Genomic DNA, 13,739 nt, shown 5'->3' with positions numbered 1-13,739 from the left:
GAAAATGTCCATGTATTTAAGGTCATTTATTGAAAGGATGGATTTTCATAGGCCCAATGTCATTATCTGCGAAATTTGCTTTTCGCGAGAATTTCCAGAACGTATCCCCCACGAATAACGAGGGAATACTGTACCTTCACAACCAGTTTATATATATTTATAAGAAATGTGCGTCGCCGCTGTAAAAGATGACCGAGGGTTGCAAAGAGGCCAAGCTTGGAATTCCTAACGATTCGGTGTGAACGGCCAAGCCTCCAACCGCCAGGCTAAAACTTATGGAAGCCACTCGGGGTAGCGGGAGACACGTCCCGAGCCGCTCTTGCCGTGTGCTGCCGTGTTCTTTCCCCCCTTTGTTTTGACTGCCTGTGCACGCATTGGGGGATAAAAAGACTTCCCGTGCTTGCCTCCCCCACACTCCACCGGCCCGTTCTTTGGATGTCGTTGCAATTCGAGAAACACCACGGCCGCCCCCTTTTGCCGCCCTGCCGAGGAATGATAGGGATTCACCTCGAGTGAGTGAAAAGAGGAGGCCGACCGCTCTCCTGTTGAGAAGCACTCGACGTCGGGCGGCGTAAAGGAGAAAGCCACTTCATCGTGTTTGCCGGGGGAGGGCGGGTGGCGGGTGGCGGGTGGCGGGGGTTGGTGGGGAAAGTGCCTCGGTCACGGAGGGCGCCGTGCGTGACGCCACCGCGACATGTTTCCCGCGTGTAAAAAAAAAAAACACGTGAACCTTGGACCGTGCGTGTCGTTGTCGAGCTATCCAGACAACCTTCCCTTTTGTTGCGACAAAAATACGGCCTTCGTTTCACCTTTGACCTCCCCCCCCATTCTTGGGGAAAAGCTGCGCGCGTGGGGTGGCGCGATGCACTTTCTGCGACCTGCTTTTTTTTTTCGCGAGCAACAACGTTTGATGTCGTCGGCTGACCCTGTCGGAGTCGGTGTGACGGGGGGGACGTAACTATAAACAAGGTGAGGGAGAAGGATGCATTGATTGGCTGATTTAATATCGATCCGAAAGCTCGCGATGCGTGCGCCATGTTTCTTTCCACGTGGAGGAATGGACGTTTCTCAATCCGCGCGAGTTGTAGATCACATGGGCTCTTCGCTTGACCCTGGTGGCAGCCTTTCGTTGCCGCCGCCGTCCTCGCCACAAAGTAAAGAAGCAAGAAAAAAACGCAACGAAATCTGTAATTGCGACCGTAACTCACGACAATTAATTGAATCGCTCGGAATGGAATGGGGGTGCTCAATTAGTTTTGCCCGTAATAGGCGACTTGTGAGGGTGGAGGAATGAATCCACGTGCTTCGCTCAAGCAACAAGATCAGCGATGATTTTGGCCTCGAAATACAATTATGCAAAATATAGGAGGCAATAATGGCGTAGTTATTTTACAGATCTTTTTGCTGAAGGTCTCCCCCCACGCCGTGTGGGTCCACGCTTAGCCACACTGGTGGTCAGTGGAGGTTGGGAAGGGGGGGGGGTGGAGTATGTCCGTGGTCGTGTGTGTGTGTGAGCGGTGGTGTAGCGGTTAGTGCGCTTCGCTATGGACCCGGCGACTCGAGTTCGATTCTCGCTCACGGTTCAGGTGAGGAATACCTGAACCGGTCCTGGGCCCTCCCCGAGGTCGACTCGGCCTCAAATGAGTACCCGGTGCAGTGTGTGAACATCGCCACTGGGGAGACGAATGTGATCGAGCATGGTACTGGCCACAGACCCCCCCCCCCCCCGCTCGTGTGCTGTGGCGGCTGTCGAAGGTGCTCGCTAATTGCACTTTCCCCAATAAACCATAGTTTTGTAACGCTGCACGGGGGATCTTTGTGTTTGCCTTTGCTCGCGTTCGTGACGTTCTTGCGTCGGCGCACACGTACGGCATTGTTGAGAACCCCTCTCCGCGTGCCGTCCTATAGAAGTGTTTACTAATAGCACTTGGGCACCGCGGTGGCGATGTTAACTACCTCGCCTCGTATACAGGAGGTCGTGGGTTCGATTCCAAGCCTGACGCGGCTGCTGTATATTTGGAGTTTGCATGTTCTACCCGTGGTCGTGTGGATTTTTCTCCGGGTCCTCCGGTTTTTCCCTCCACGTTTAGCAACGTGCGTTCAGATTATTCGGCTGCAACAAATTCCCACACGATAAGACACTTGGTTAAACTTTCATTTGTCGCCATGTCACTTTTGAAACAGAGCTACATAGCCCAGTGGGCCTTACCTGGGAAAATAAAAATGTGTTTGATTTTTTTTTTAAACTTTCCCCGACCAGTTTGTTTACGGCTCCACGGGGCCCTGTGGGGGTTCTTTGTCTCCGTCGTCGTACACACAGGTGTTGAGGGCGCTGCCAACGCCGGCCGTACCGCTGCTGCTCCAGCCCGCGGCGACGCCGGCACCACCGGGGACGCCCACGGTGGGGGCCGCTCAGCCCCAGGCTCGTCCGGCCCCTCCCCCACAGTGCCGGGCGCTGTACGACTTCGCGGTGTCGGGCGGGGAGCAGGACAAGGACTGCCTCACCTTCAGCAAGGTAATGACGGTGGCGCGACTACACACGCACACACGTGGAGAGGGCGGGGAGCGGGCAGACGATGAGGCAGCAACTTTCATTCGCTGCGGCGAGGACACGGAAAGTGTGCGGCTGCTCTTTACAATTTATTGTTATCACGATATTTTTTTTTTTTGGGGGGGGGGAGGTGTGGGATAACCTTGAAGGCGCGCCGTCCGTTGGGATTTACGGCCTGGCTTCGTGCTGCCCTGGGCAGTTGCGCCTGCCGCCCGTGCCCTCTCCATGATTTCCGAAGGTGACCGCTTTGCGCGGCCAAATGATTCGATCGCTTTTCGTGCGCGTCACTGTCAGCGGTTGACGCATTGCGGTTGACGCGTTCCGGTGACACCGACCGCTCGCCTGACTCGCTTTGTTTCAAGTGAAAGGTGTGCGTCGCCGGCCCTCCGTGGTGAAGGGTAAAGATGCAGCCTTGCGCGCGCTCGCTCGCTGGCGGAAGGTGCTCCCCTAGAAGGAGCTCTGGAGAAGTCGCCCTCTCGAGAGGGCATTTTGGCCTCGGAAGCCAGTGGGCGTACACGTACTTCACCCCCACTGGATGCGACTCGCCCATTGACAAACTGTGTGCTACGCATTCATGCTGCTGGCTGGACAGAATCGGGGATGAATTTTAGAAGTGAGTCCCATCGTTTCAACTGCCGCGCTAGCAGGATGAACCGGCGACCTCTGGATTGCAAGTCCAGTGTGCGAATTATTCCACCACAGCGGTAGCATCCCTCTGTGATACATTTTCCTTTTATTTTCTCCTTCCAAAATGTTCGTTGTAGATTATTTTTTATTCTTCTGTTGCGTAACATTGCCAGTTGACGCTTTGAAAGTCAAACTTGTACGTCACGATGAAGGATGAGACACAATTACTCCTTGAGGCGGATTTTATATACAGAAATTATGAACATTAATGGCCGAATATGGTCTTGACCCTTTCACTCGCCTAATACACGGACGTGGCGAATGAAAAAAAAAAACACAAAGCGGCAGTCTGGGACATAATCGTAAATTTGCAGCCCAAGCCGGAGCAAAGAAATGATGGGAATGTGTTATTATTTACATTTATTTATTAAACTCTGGTGGCCGGGGAATGATTTAGCGATCATGCATTTATTAATGTACTAACAGGACCATTGGCGTACTCTGGCACGCACACACGCGCACACACGCGCACACTTATCATTTTGAACACTCGCCAAATATTGCAGCGATTTATCAGAGGAGCTAAGTGGGTCACGCGTCGCGTCTTGTGGCCCGAGTTTGCAGGTGTTGCCTCCAAACGGGGGGGGGGGGGGGGGGAGTCTCTCTCGACGAGCTGCCCACCCGCAGTACATGAAACATTTTTACTGCGCTGTTTCTTGTCCTTTAATTATTACGTTTGAACATTATTATCGGGAGGGATGCGCTCCGACCGCGGCAGCAGCTGCGGATTTCTCAGCGTCCGTTACGACACCCCCACCGGCCGCTTACTTGAACCGCGATACCTCGCTGATCTCGTAAATGAGAATAAACCGTCGAGTGAACTCCGGTCATCCTCGCAGTAGCAGCGGCTTTTGGCTGGCCGTCGAACAAAGCCGGTCACCGCATCGTGCGCTTTCGGATGCGCTTCTGCGGCCGTCTGGAACGTTCTTGATTCTGATATTAGGAAGTCACTGGAGCTATGCATTTTAAAATCTAGATTGAAAATTCACTTCTTTAGAACTGCTTTATGTATTTAGCTTGTCCTTCCCACACACCTGAATGGAATAGTTGGCTATGTATGGTTTGAACGAAGTTAATGCAATCTGAACAATTTACAATTCCTGTTCAAGTCACTGAATGTAATACAGAGAGAGTTCTTGGTGCAGGCACTGCCACCTTGCCCCCCCCCAGCCACTTCCCATGAGCCTCACTGTTTTCTCTGCACCTCGGAGCGAGCTGCAGAGACTGAGTTTCGGCCACAGCTAAAGCTTTAATGCCCACCTCTACCCGGTGTCATGGACAGGGCCTTGGACAGACTAGTCCGCCGAGTTTCGGCCATCTCCACGACCATCGCAGCGTACACGGCGTTCATGTGGGGAATTCGCACGAGCAAAATGACAGCGTTACGTCTGGTTCCTCCAATTCTGGCAGAGGTGTGGGCCGCGACAGAAGCTCTGGCCGCGATAACCTCTTGATCTTGCCATTAAACAACGTCTGTATATATATACATATCGTGAAATGTTCGAAAGTGGAATTGTTGAAGTTAAGAAACTTGCTTGAGTGGCGATGACATGTAGCGAAATTCACCCTCCCAGTGATTTGATGGACCGTTAAGATTCGACGTCTCTGTTCGATTCAAGCATCGATTTTATTTTCGACTAATTTTCCCGCGTCGTTTTTGTTGTTCCTCTTCTTCTTTTCATTCTCCTCTGGTTCTCGTTCTCTCCGATATCATTTGCGTGCGTGGTTAACAGGTGACTCTCGCTAGCAAGGCTCAACAGTGCGCCGCATCTGTGGCCGGACGAATCGCGGTTGCAAACCGCCTCTGGGCGCGGTGCCTTTTGGTGGCCCGTCGGGCATGGCCACATTTAGCCGCTCAACCCTTGCCGTTTATTTTCTTCGGGGGGGAGGGGGGGGGGCGGTCCTTTCGGTCGGTACACAAAACACAAAAAGGGACGAACGCTTTCACCTCGACTGACGGACAGGTAGCAAATGGCACCCGAAACCCAGATTCCAGCGCCTCGTGGAGGAGGTGGTGGCGGGGGTGGCGGGGGTGGCGGGGGTGGCAGGGTTGGCAGGGGTGAGGGGGGTGGTGGCGGGGGTGGCGGCGGTGGCGGCGGTGGCGGGGGTGGTGTTGGCATTGTGCAGGTAATCGAGGGTGAGGGGGGGGTTTGTTGTGTGTGCTCTTGCTTTGCGTCGTCGCGCGACGCCGCTGCTGTGCAAACACGGCGCAGCGCGCGGGGACACTCTCACGCACGACAAAGGCCTCGGAGGCGGACGCACTCCGGGCTGGTATGCCTGGGAACGGGGGGGACTCGCCCGCACGGTGCGCCAGCAGCGTAAACATTACCCAGGCTTTAGAAAGGAAAGAGAAAAAAACGTCTTTAAGCTTTTTCAGAAATGTGACCTGGCCACACGAATGATAGCTCGGCAATAAGTGGCTCATCATCACGTGGAAATGCAGAGCAGCCAAATACCCTGAACGCGTGACGTTGATTCTAAATGTGGAGGGGAAAAACCGGAGGACCCCCGGGGGGAAATCCACGCGACCACGGGGAAAAACACGCAAACTCCAAATACACGGGCGTCGGGATCGGGCTCGAACCCGCGACCTCCTGCATACCAGGCGAGGTAGTTAACATCTCCCCACTGCGGCGGTGGGGGGGGGGCACGGCTGTTTTCCCCTTCCGGGGTGTCGCGCTGAATTTTACCTCCAGGCCTCCCAGCGGCGCTTAGCAGGCGCTTGGCATCGCCCACAAGCAAGGGAACGTTTCGGCGAGATGAACGGTTGTGTGAGCCCTCGTGTTTGCATTGGGAATGCTGCACGCCTGCGTGCGTACGAATACAACATTGTAACGCGTTATTTATTCTCGGGTGCTCTTTGTTATTGGGCTGTGCTGTTTGGCCACTGTCGTTGTTGTGGTTGTTTTTTTGATGGTGCTGTTATTATTTACTTTGCTTTTCCACTGGCGTCGTTTTTATTTTCTTGAGTTTTCATGGGGTGGGGTGGGTGGGTGGGTGGGGGCTCTTTGCACAACAGAATTTCGTGCATCTCGCACCGGACGCTCGCTCGCTCGCCTTCTGTGTTTTTATTGATTTAGTCAAAAATTGCGGTCGTAATAAAAGAGCAGAAAGAAATGTATTCGCGGAGAGGAAAACAAAGACCCGTGTGTCTGGTTGCTTGACGGAGCCTTACTCAATCGGAACGCCAGCCAGGCAACACACACATCAAGTCCACGTGTGTAATCCAGATCACACGCGACGAAGCTTTCATTCTTCTTTGTCTCGTGGTTTTTTAAATATTTGTTTTTAATTTTAAGCGATCACTGCAGGGCTAGCAATAACAGCTCGTGTAGGTATATAATGATGATAATAATATGGATTTAATGTACAGTTCTAATGGCCACACTTGTCCACACTTGTCATTGGTGAAGCGGGGGGCAGTACCCGTTCACATATCGGTCGCAACCAGGAATTTAACTAATGTCTCTGGGTTTATAGGGTTTGGCTGCTGTGCTAAGACTCCTTCCTTGTAAATGTTATACCATATAAAGCCCGTTGTTGGAATAGTGCAGTGCCGTGCAGTTAGCAAGCTCCTATTAAGGTCAATTTAGGAGATTGTGTGCTTGGCGCCATGGTAGTCAGACGGCATTTCTTTCGCCAGTGCTTAGATTGACAAACTCCACCAGTTATTCACGCTATGTGAAACTCTACCCACGGGCTAAGGTTCAGACACCATTTGCCTGTATAATATACCGTTCAAGCATACAAATGGTTTTATAATTGTGAGTTGATTAAGGGTGTTAGGTGCTTAAGCTCCAAAGCCCCCAAGGCTCACTCGTTTGCATGTACGTACGTTGAACTTCTGTCGCGCCGTACGCAGCCAGCCTCGCTAATCGGAGGCTGCGGGAGAAAGGACAATACACCAAACACAACAAGCAGTTCTAAAGAAATAAGTTCAATCTCGAGGCTGTTGCATTATGGAGTCATACGAAAAGCTTTGGCGGCGCAGCTCGGACCATCGGTCCTGTCACGTGCAGCCTCGCCACGTCGCATTCTCACGCCACTTTCTCCCGAGAAGGACGACCTGCGACGGCGAACTCGAGAGGTCGCTCTGTCCACTCGGCCACGTGGACCAGACGTGTTTGGATGTCGTCGACCTGGCCACGCTTTTACCCTCACCGCATGCGACCCGCCGATAGGGCCGGAGTGAGCGCGCGGCTGGCTTAGTACGGCGCGAAAAGAAGTTCAACGTGCGTGCAAGATGGGTTCGGACCGGCGTTCTCTGAGTTTCAAGTCCGGTGCGCTAACCATTACACAGAGGCAACTCGGCTAACCACGGGGGTTAATCTTCATTTGCTCCATTTTGACAGGGGGGGGGGGGGGAGGAGGCATTTCCTGCCAAACACAATGGGCGCACAGATTTCAAACGGTCGGCCGAAAGGATTCCTGGCTCCAGCTGATGAAAACCCGAGACCCAGAGCACTTTGTATGGCCATGCCGGTTTCACAGTAATTACACTGCTGACGCACGGCTTGCCATTTTTATTAAAAAGGGGGCCCCCCTTTGTCTCCCCCGATGTTCTTTGTGTGCGGCCTTGTGTGTTGCGCGTGTTGCCAGTGGGCTCTACGGAATGCCTGGTGTCTCATTGCTAAGTTGGGTGCGCTGCATTGTCTGCCAGTCTCACGTGCGTTTCCTTTATAGATCGGCATGCCTTGATTACGCCCCGCTAATAATTTTTTTTTATAGATTTCTCCGGCGCACGGCTCGGTTTTCGGGAAAAGCTTTCTCGTCCGCCACTCTTTGAAGAGGTGGCGTGTGGAATGAAGCGATTCACTTTGCGGTGTAAGTTTGCGTAGCACTGATTTAGTGACCGCCAAGGTTGGCAAACTGCACGTCGTATCGAATAGCGTTTTATTGTCGGTGATCAGTTTGTTTACAGCGGTGGCGTGACGTCAGCTCAGGTGTAGCTAGCTCGTAAACGATTATCTCAGCTTGCGCATGGCTTTGGTCACGTCATCGAGGGAAAGCGAGGCTGGAGGTCTGCGCTGGTGACCCGCAATAAAGATTAGATCGTCAGCGCGGTGTTTAGCGTCGTGGTGGCCGATGGCGATGGTGAAGTCACCGCCCGCTCTCTTCCTGTTGGATGCTTGAGAAAGGTGATCTCATCGGCTCACCTTGCAACACTCTGCCTCTTGAATTATTAACAACAAGATAGCGGCCGGCATGCAAACATCAAACCCGTGTCCCGTCTGCCTGCGTCGTGTCGGTTCTCGCCCCTTTGTGTGTGGGTCCTATTCGTATGCTGCGGAGCGGAGAATCGGGATTAGTATTCCAAATACGGGGACTGTGCATCGCAGTTCCAAATGAATAAAATTAAGCAAAATCGTTACTTTCAAGACCCGGCGTACAATGAAAGGCGGGAAAATATTAGCATTTATTGGTTTGCTTGTTGGCTTTTCTTCCACACACACACACACGCGTCTCATAAATTAGTTTCAGGGCCTTCACGGCATTGCACAAAGTTTGTTTTCGTTTTATTTTGAAATTATCGATGTGCCTATTATTCTTTGTTTGGTTCGTACAAAATTTCTACACTGTCCGCCAATGCTGCACGTCGACCCTTGGGAAGTGAACGACATCTTCTTCCGTAAGCGATGGACCACTCCGCGCACCCCTGGGACATGGACGATGCCACCGCTCCTCTCTGCACCAGTCGCACCTTTCCACGATGACCCCATTGACCGGTCGGCACGCTTCAATGGTCACCCACGAGAGCACTCCCCCCCCCCTCCACCCCCCCCCCCAGGGATTGATGAACGTTCTACCATCGGCCAGCTGTCTCGCCCACTCTGTCCCTCCGCCTCGCAGATGAGCGCAGCAAAAACATTAATTCTTCACGCGCTCTCTCCCCCCCGCCCTCTCTCCGCCGTAATTGCAGAAGGTCACCAGCCTCGCTATGATCGAGATTATACAGTGTAGTGTATTACAAATCACATTTGCACCACCTCACCTCCCCTCCCCCCCCTCAGTTCTCGCTTCACCCTGAATGAATGTGTTCAGCCACACATCCAGTGTGTGGCTAAGCGGAGGACGTTTTAGAGAATAATTATTATTCATCTACCCAGGCAAGTCGCACGGCCAGAAGAATATGTTTCCAGGAGAGTTCTGCTACGTTGCGATGTTTCGTCGGCACCGATGATGTCGCCTGTCCCCCCCCCATGGGAGAAAACCCGTGCAGAGGGGGGGGGCAGGGACGTAAAAACAAACTCCGCGCAGGGACGCCCCAAGTCAGGACTCGAACCCGGTTTCTCCTTCCTGTGAGGTGCAAGCGTTGCCGCATGCTCCACCCTGCCGACCGTTTCAACCCATTAATCCTCTGTTGTATTCATCCACTTCAAAAGCCTCTTATAAATACCCAAAAGGCTGTTTCAAGGTATCCCCTTCATATCATTGCTTTCGACAAAGCCCCGTGCGGCTTTATAATGTAGCTAGCTCAGGCTTCCAGGCGTAAGTAATAAAACCAGCCCAACTTGGCCAGACTACCCCCGCTTGTTATTGGCAAAACTAGCAGCTAACGATTCTGTGTGTGTTTTTGGCCACAGCAGGTTTTCCTCGCCTCCTCGCCAATCTGCTTGACATGCGAGCAAGGGGTAATTGATTAATTGTACTCCTGTGTGTATATATACACAATGTTTGTTTTTGTATGCAGGCCTACGCAACGGTTTCATTGGGCATGCAGACAATGGGAGCGTGCGCACTTAAATGTAATGCTGAGTGTGCTGAGAGATGGAAGGGAGTTACGTGCCCAAGTCTCTGATAAAATCTAAAGGGTGGTGATCCTTTTATAGAATCGGGAGAAATTCTAGTACAAAAAAAAGACGTTTTATTTTAAAGCCTCTACACGTCACCCACCAATCTCAATGAACGGGTTAAATATTTAAACACTCCTCTGTAAGATATGGAGTCATTGCTTTCACAATATTCAAACCCCTGTTTAGCAGAAAGTAAGAGGGTGGGTCATTAGAAATCAGTGGGTTATTGGTCAATGGATCGCCGCACGTAATCTACAAGGTTTTGAAATTTTACCGGTTCTCAGGTTATCAGCCACCATTCTGGAATTCTGACAGTCGTTGCCCAGAATCAGATCCAGAAGTCTATTCCGCTCGGCAGTGTGTACCTGGCGTGGACCGTGTCATTAATATACAAGAGGCCAAATTGATCCCAATGCTGACCGGAATACATTTTCTCTTCCCCGCGTGTGATCTGCCAGGATGAGGTGCTCACGGTCATCCGGCGCGTGGATGAGAACTGGGCCGAGGGGATGCTCGGAGACAAAATTGGAATCTTCCCGATCTCGTTTGTGGAGGTAAGGTGACGGGCGCCCGAAGAAATTATACCGTCGCCTCTCTGGCACTGTAGAACCGAGCTGCAGCGGGACCGTCCCCCCCGACCCAGCCTGACACGGCGCAGGAGGCGCGCGGTGCGTTTTCCACCGCAGGACCAGAGCCTCGGCGCTGACGTGTCGCGCGCACAACGAACCTTTCGACGGCCCGGGTCACGCGCTCAAGGATACTGACGAAAATAACTAACCCTGTCCCTTGCCCTGCTTCCCCCCCACCCCAGCTCCCCACCCCTGCGTAGCGTTAGTCCACAGCAGAGGTCACAACCGGGTACCCGATACCCGTACCCTACCCGATACCCGGCCGGATACGGGTAGCCGTTTGCGACCCTGGTGCAGCCGAGTACGGGTACGGGTAAGGAATCAAAACCCATTTACGACCTCTGGTCCACAGTTTCACGGTTTGGTTTAACGGTTTTTGTTGGTAGCATGGCCCTGATGTGCCAGTGGAAAACTGTGTATGGTAAACTCCTAATGAAGCACAGGCGAGACCAAAGCTACACGGCGGCTCCGGCTGGATATTTCAATCGGAATCGGAATCTTTATTTCGACTGCAGGTGGAGGAATCCAATGAGCTATGGAGCTCTTCTTCACGGATGTCCAGCATGGGCGGGCCAGCAAGTGAAATGAAACTGAACTCCCCCCCCCACCCCCCATTCCTTCCTGTAGAAGTGGTACGGTCGACTTTTGTTTTTATGACAGGCACATGCGTCTTAATTAGCCCTGTGCAGGTGTAAGCAGTGATATCGGACGATTACTATTTTTATCGTGCATTCTTGTTGTTTGTGCAAAGTTTTATTAACCCCGCAGGGCCCGTTTAGCATCCATCGCTGGTTCACGGCCAACATCTCCCACAGGACCGTCTTCATCGCCCGGCCCGTGCTTCACCATTGTCAACGCCGAGTTCTGAATTCAGCCTCCTGCGCCAGCTCATTCAAATCGTGCACAAAATCCTTCCATTGCAGCAGGAAATAATTTGAACGGTGGTCATAACACTGATTGGTCCCTTTATTTACCCAGGAACATTTCACTGAGGGGGGCGCGGGCGGGCGGGGGGGGGGTGCAATTGGATGTTTGGCCAATTCGTTTAATAATTATCCGGCAGTCTGGGAAAAAAAAGCCAGAGCACTTGGAGAAAAATGCGTGCATGCAAGGGCATTGGTGTGGAACAGCCATTGCGTTTGTATAGCGCCGTGCAGGATCTAGACCATCGGAGGGTGAATGACACTCAAAGCACTGCTCCAGTGCTGCGCTGCACCTCCTCCCTGCCTCATAGCCCCAGCCCACAAACACTCATAAAGGTTGCTTGGTTCAGATCCCGTACATGTAAATGTGTCGTTAAACCCGCCACCACCCGACGCAGACAATTATTAAGGTTTGTGACGTAAACAAAACGTGCCAATTAGTTAGTACTTCAGCACACCGGTGTGTTGGAGAGTAAACCCACAACAACATTCACATTTCGAGTACAGCCGACAAACCCCTGCTATTTCCAGGCATTTCCCCCCCCCCCGCCCGTCCACGTTTAAACAACCCGGTAATGAAATCATGCCTACGCGTCGATTGCGCGTGTAATTGCTTTCCAACGTGTGCTCGTCTTGGAGAGTGTTTAATTAGTGGTACGGATGCCGACGGGTCGCTGTCGAGAGTGAACGTGCATTTGCATTTTTTTTTGGCTCTGCTTTCCGTCCCTGGGATTTGGCTACCAAGACTTTGATCGGCGCGGCCGACTTTTAAGAGGGAGGGGTAACGTCCCGAATCGAAGCACGACTTTGCACTGCAGGTGCATTCTCATTTTTTTGCTCATCTTCACAAGAGTTTTAGAGCCAGCTCCGCTATGGAGAGACGGACGGACAGGGCTCATGCATCAATGCTTTCGACCTCGGTTAGAAAGTATATATATGAGAATAAAAACCTCAGCAATATGGAGAGTGGAGTTCTTGCTGGAGGTGTATTGTTGCGCAAGAGGGGGGGTTGTGGTTGCTGCTATAAATGTCCGTGTGACGAGCCACTTGGCTGTGAGGGTCAGGTCGCTTCTGAAAAAGAGCAACATAGCTCGCTCAATGGGCCTTACCTGGTAAAATAAAAATAGTTGAATAGTTTAGTTAAAAGAAAGATTAGCTTAATGAGCTGCGCGCTCCCCCCCCCCCCCCCCCTATGTCCCCCCCCCCCCCCCCTGTAGTTTAACACCATGGCCAAGCTACTGCTCGGCCTCGAATCGGCCAACATCCACACGCTGGGCGAGGCGCTGGGCCAGCCTCAGCCGTCGACCTCCTCCGCATCCTCCGCATCCTCCTCCTCTTCTTCCTCTTCCTCCTCCGTCACCTCTTCGGCCGCCGCAGTCGCGTCGGCCACGGCGGGCGACGCCGGACGCAAGAACGCCAAGAAGCGCCACTCGTTCACGTCGCTCACCATGTCGAACAAGGCGAGCGGGGCGGGCGCGCAGGCTCAGGCGGCGCACCAGCACCGGCACTCGTGCGACATCAGCGCGCCCGTGCTCATCTCGTCCAGCAACCCGGCCGCGGCGGCGCGCATCGTGGCGGCCGCCACGGGGAACGGGCTGTCGTCAAGCGCCCCCTCCCAGGTGGGTGGGGTGGGTGTTGTTGTAATCATCGTTGCTATTGTTGTCTCCACCACTGGTATTATCATTGTTGTTGTTGTCGTCGTCAGTGTTATTGCTGTTGGTGTCATTTTGTTGCGGATATCATCATTGTAGTTATGTACAGCAACAACATCATCATTGTTGTTGTTGTCATAATTGTCGACATCATCATCGTCATCTAGGGTTGCCACCTGACCTGGTTTTTCCCACGATCGTCCTCTGTTTGATCAGTGGCTGCCCTCGGAAATCTGTTAATCTTCCAGGGCAAATAAAAGACTCGGCTGTTGTCAGTTGTGTATTAATAATAATAAATACACAACTCAAGATGACGCTTTTCACGTGGAGCTCAAACCTCTCCCGCTCTTGTGAGATAGTCTTCTTCTCATGAGAATTCCTCGTTCGTTCTTTGTTCGTACCTCCAGAGGTGGTGGCGACCCTACCATCATCGCGACCGCCCCACGATAGCGGCTTGTCAACAACATTGTTATCACCGGTGTGGGTTCCTCGTGCAAATCAGG

The 13,739-nt window shown here is 52.6% G+C and overlaps 1 protein-coding gene across 3 annotated transcripts in view; it reads left to right on the top strand.

The window, feature by feature from the left end:
• LOC133350039 (E3 ubiquitin-protein ligase SH3RF1-like) overlaps nt 1-13,739 on the top strand; it is a 102,516-nt gene that overhangs the window by 62,980 nt on the left and 25,797 nt on the right. For all 3 annotated transcript variants that reach the window (XM_061564003.1, XM_061564004.1, XM_061564002.1), the window contains exons 3-5: nt 2,321-2,515; nt 10,491-10,586; nt 12,802-13,203. In XM_061564003.1, coding sequence (XP_061419987.1) covers nt 2,321-2,515; nt 10,491-10,586; nt 12,802-13,203 — 693 coding nt within the window. The remainder of the gene's footprint in view (nt 1-2,320; nt 2,516-10,490; nt 10,587-12,801; nt 13,204-13,739) is intronic.

Source organism: Lethenteron reissneri, chromosome 32 (genome assembly GCF_015708825.2).
Source record: "Lethenteron reissneri isolate LAM-NWPU_2019-01 chromosome 32, ASM1570882v1, whole genome shotgun sequence".
Lineage (NCBI taxonomy): Eukaryota > Metazoa > Chordata > Hyperoartia > Petromyzontiformes > Petromyzontidae > Lethenteron > Lethenteron reissneri.
This window is presented reverse-complemented; position numbering and strand designations above follow the sequence as displayed.